The 4,479-nt window shown below is 57.6% G+C and overlaps 1 protein-coding gene across 1 annotated transcript; it reads right to left on the reverse strand.

Annotated features, from left to right (window-relative positions):
• Positions 1–670: 670 nt before the first annotated feature.
• On the reverse strand, positions 671–2,915 carry LOC119290960 (patatin-like protein 7). The gene is made up of 2 exons (XM_037569643.1): positions 1,450–2,915; positions 671–1,356 (listed from the first exon to the last, which is right to left on the reverse strand). Exons 1-2 carry the CDS (start codon positions 2,563–2,565, stop codon positions 1,090–1,092), a joined length of 1,383 nt encoding a protein of 460 aa, XP_037425540.1. The 5' UTR covers positions 2,566–2,915; the 3' UTR covers positions 671–1,089.
• Positions 2,916–4,479: the final 1,564 nt, after the last annotated feature.

Here is a 4,479-nt window from a genome sequence, read left to right on the forward strand (position 1 = left end):
ATGGTTCCTCCCTACTCTCTCTTCTTCCAACCAGATTAATTTGTGTTTTGCATGGGCAGCATGGCTCACTCCGGCATCATGTCCGCGGACCACGCCCGTACATAAAAATAGCCTTTCTTCAGTCAAGCACAGACTCAGTTTTTATTTTATTTTTAGGTTTTTTTTTTTTTTTGCCGGGGAGCACGAACTCAGTTCGATCCTCTTAGCATCATGCGTATATACGGTTATCAGTAACCGGGAGGAAAAGGCTAGAACTGTTTGCAGCATGTTGTAACAAACAAAACATTACCTGATTTGGAAACTTAATTAAGAACCCATGCCAATATGCTTGATTTAGTTCGCTTGGAGGAATCTTTATGCTCTTGGATGAAAAGCATGCCCCGGTCAGCATCAAGACAGTGATAGGACATATACATCTACAGGGTTCTCTTTCACTTCTTCAAGAAAGGGATCTCCGAGATGTCTGTTTCGATCAGTTATGCGTCCCCTAATGCAGTGTAGACGTGGACTCCGTGCGCTTTAAGACGTGGACTCAACTATGAGATTAATAGACATCGACGGGATGCAGAAGACGGAAGTTTTTTTTTTTTTGTGTCCCGTGCAAGTCATACCATAAAATGAGCGTTCAAATGGAACAGACTTCATCCAGCTGACAAATATCATTTGGTAATTGGAAATGAAAATTCGCAGGGCTAGATTAGACGAACTCTGGAGAATTTATTTATGTTCGGAGGAGGCCCATGCTTGCAGTACCGCAGCAGCTGTATCCACTGCTTTTCAGCGGATTATATCGCAACCCAAACGCCCACATCAGCCGGGGCATAATTCTGCATTCAGGAGGCAGCTACATATATATCCTAAGTCGAAGTGAAAGCTAAGAATCTGGAGTATATCGCGGATGTTCCTTCCAATATTTTACCCTTCGAATTTCCCAATGGCAAATGCTTCAGGGAGCCAAGCCATGCCACACTGACACTGCCACGTAAAAAGTGCAGCAGAATTCCGTCGAAAGCAAGAAGCGAGGAGAGGCCTACAACATGTCGTCGACCCTTGCTCCACAGCACGGCAGTGCACGGCCGCCAGCGTAGCTCAGCCCAGCGCCGGCGACTGCTTGAACGCGACGGTGGGCGCGATCCGGGAGCCCCTGCCGCGGTGCTCGGCGACGAGCTCGGCGGCGAACCACTCCAGCTTCTCCGCGTTGGTCTGCTCCCCGATCCGCCTCCCCTCGAACAGCACCGACTCCACGTTGCGCTGCTTCATCGTCTCGTCCGCCACCGCGAGCAGCGCCTGCACGTTCGCCTGCGTCGGGTCGTACTCCCCGTCCGGCCCGCACGGCGGCATGCTCTCCCTCTTCGCCTGATCACGCCAGAGTTAATAATATCCAAGGAAACAGCCGTGCAGGCGGAACATGCCATAAATGGCGGGCGGGCCGAGAATTTGCTTGCTCACCTGAATGCGCAGGTAATTGGACGAGTGGCATTGCCCGAAGGCGCGTGCAACGGCGTGGTCCACGAGGTCGGCGGCGCCATCGGCCGCGATGCGGGCGATGGGGCGGGCCCACTCCTTGGGGCCCCACCGGCGCATGCGCATGATGTCGGCGTCCGCGGTGGCTCCGGAGCCGCCCGCGCCGGAGCAGCCGCCGATGGAGAGAACGAGGAGGTCCTCGACGCCGCGCACGAACGGGAACTCGTGCTTGTTGTGCAGCACGTGCGTGATGGCAGCGGCGGCCGGGCTGCCCATGGTCGGCCCGCCGTCCACCGCGGCGCAGGATGTCACGCCATCCACCGACGCCACCTCGGCCGGCTCGAAGCGGCCGGGCTCCGACCAGGCCGCGCGGCCGACATCGGAGAGGCGGAAGTCGTAGCTCCCGCTCTCCAGGGCGTCGGCGCGCGAGAACAGGAGCGGCGCGGACGACTTGAGGTCATAGCAGGAGATTAGCACGGGCTTGATGGTGTCCCGCAGGGTGAGCTCCTCGCCGAACGCGGCCTTCATGGCCACGCTGAGCGCCGCCGTGGGCGCAGCAAGCGGGCGCTTCTTGGCGCGGCAGAAGAGGGAGGTGGAGCCAGCGGGCCTGCGGAAGAGCCTGGGCGCGTGGTCCGCCACCAGGCGCCAGGTGTCCTCGGCGCGGAACAGCGGGGCGCCGCGCGAGTGGGTCGAGAAGAGCATCGCGGCGAAGACGCCGCCCGCGCCCGTGCCGGCCGCGAGGTCGAAGTAGTCGGCGACGCGCGCGTCGGGGCTCCCGGACGCGCGCTGGAGCGCGGCCTCGAGGTGCGCGAGCGCGCGGCCGGCGAGCAGCGCCCTCAGCCCGCCGCCGCCACCATCAACGCAGAGCACGCACACCTTCCCGCGCTGAGCCGCCTTCACCGGGACCGCCATGGCCGCCTGCGACGCCTGCGCCGGCGGCGGCGGCTTGGGCAGCCAGAGCTGGTGCGGGTCCGTGTAGCCGAAGAGGAACTTGCTCTCGAGGATGGAGAAAATCTCGTAGTTGAGCTTGTCGGCGTCGGCGCCCCCGTGCTCCGCGTCCTCGTGCACCCTCTCCACCTGCATCTCCTCGGCCTCCTCCATGCCTGCCCTACCCTCCCAGCTAGTCTAGGCTAGCAGACCCCTCCCGGTCAACAAATTCTCGGCGGAATCCCTCCCCTACGCAGAACGGAAAAGCAACGAGAGGGGAAACAAAAACAGGATCTCGCGAGGATTCGCAAGGATAGCGCGAAGACCAGCCCGGCTGCTCGCTTTAGTTCTTGTCTCTCGCTCTCTCTTTTGGTGTAGCCGCGGTCTGTTTACGGCGCCACGCTCGCCAGTGGCGCCTTTTGATTCTTGCGCGCTGCAGAGCACGCGAAGAAAGGAAGGAGCCCAAAGAGAAAGGTGCGCGAGTTATAGAGAGAGCCACGGCCAAGGAAGCTAACGGAGGCGAGAAGAGGAGGCAGAGGTCGTCGTCTTGTCTCTCTTCACCCTCTGCTGCACCGGTAACCGATGGACAGAACACTCCTGCCTGGCCGTCGGCTGGACGCGCCTCACCTGGTCCACCGGCGTGGGCCTGTCTGCACCGTCCATTCCTGCTCGAGATTGGCGATACGGGGTGGGGCATGTGGGCGGAGTGCACCGATGCTGGCGTGGTGGCGCGGTCGTCAAACTGGCTGTGGCTGGGTTCCAGGGTTGAATAAACAAACGGACAAATATGTACAGACGTGCTACTGCTAGTCCTACTCATTAATTAATTAACCAGCGAACGAGGGGCGGGAAAAGCGAAGGAGGAAATGATTAGTAGTACATTATAAATAAAAACACTCATAAAAAAGGGTTTCGAGGGCAGCGTAATGGGGAACAAATCATGATTGCGGCCGTTCCAGGGGCTGGGACTGGGTTAACCCCGCGCCACTGACGCTGCACCAGGTCCATGGCTGCGTGACATGCAACGGGAGTGGAGCGCGACCCAGACAAGGGCACAGCACTCGACCGCGCCCGCACTTTGCTGTGTCGTGCGGGCAGCGGTACGTACGTACGCACGCATTTCTTTTCCCTTTTCCTTTTATTTCTTTGCCGAGAACTGTCGGAGGCGGCAACAGCAGCAGTACTTCTGCAAAGACATGTCAGTCAGTCAGTGTGTATGCTTTGCTCCAGTGCAATACTCCTACTGCCAGCTGTAGTTTTTTCTTTTTCCTTTTTACTGCCTCCTTGAAAGGCTGGTGGGAGCCGAGGAATAGACCTGCATGCCTACTACATGTCGGGCATTGTTGTTAATTTGCATGCAAGTTGAGGTGCTTCCTGCGTACGGTTCAATTCATAGGAGGTGGAGAAAACGAACTGCATGCACGTGACGGTGTACAAGACTGGGTCTACCCGGCGCCGTGCAGTACAGACAAATAAGAAAAGGTGGTAGGATGGCGTCGTCGAACTACAGGGCCGAGTTGAGGGGCGCACGGCCCGTGACCGTGAGCTCGAAAACCTTTGATTAGGGCAAGCAACGGCCTTCTATCCTATGCGCCGGGTCCACTGGGCGGCGGTCAAAGGCAAGAGAGCACTAGTGGTAGGAGTATAAGCCTAGGCAGGAGGAGAATGGCGTGGCCGGTGGCCTCGACCACACGGACATTCTAGCCCGAGCGCAGCAGGTGGATGAACAGAACAGAACAGGACAGGAGCAGAGCAGAGGTAAGGCCAACTCCACCGCGCGACCCCAAACGGAAGTCCGTTCTGTCCGGATTATGTCCGTTTGGGTAGCGATTTGGGGTCGTGTCCGGCCCTGTCCTGGAATGCGGTGGACGTGCGCCCAGCGCACGGCCGCATCCATTTGTCCCATCCTGTCCGTCAGGGCCAAAAATGCCCAAATTGCATCAAAACTAGTTTCCAACCCAAATATTTGTCTGAAAATTAAAAAAGTTTTACAACTCAACTGAAATTGTCTTTAATAAAATAGTTTTACAACCAAATCGAAATTGTCTTGACTGAACCTAAATTGGACCAATACATCTATTGGTTGCC

Source organism: Triticum dicoccoides, chromosome 4B (genome assembly GCF_002162155.2).
Source record: "Triticum dicoccoides isolate Atlit2015 ecotype Zavitan chromosome 4B, WEW_v2.0, whole genome shotgun sequence".
In the NCBI taxonomy this organism is placed as follows: domain Eukaryota; kingdom Viridiplantae; phylum Streptophyta; class Magnoliopsida; order Poales; family Poaceae; genus Triticum; species Triticum dicoccoides.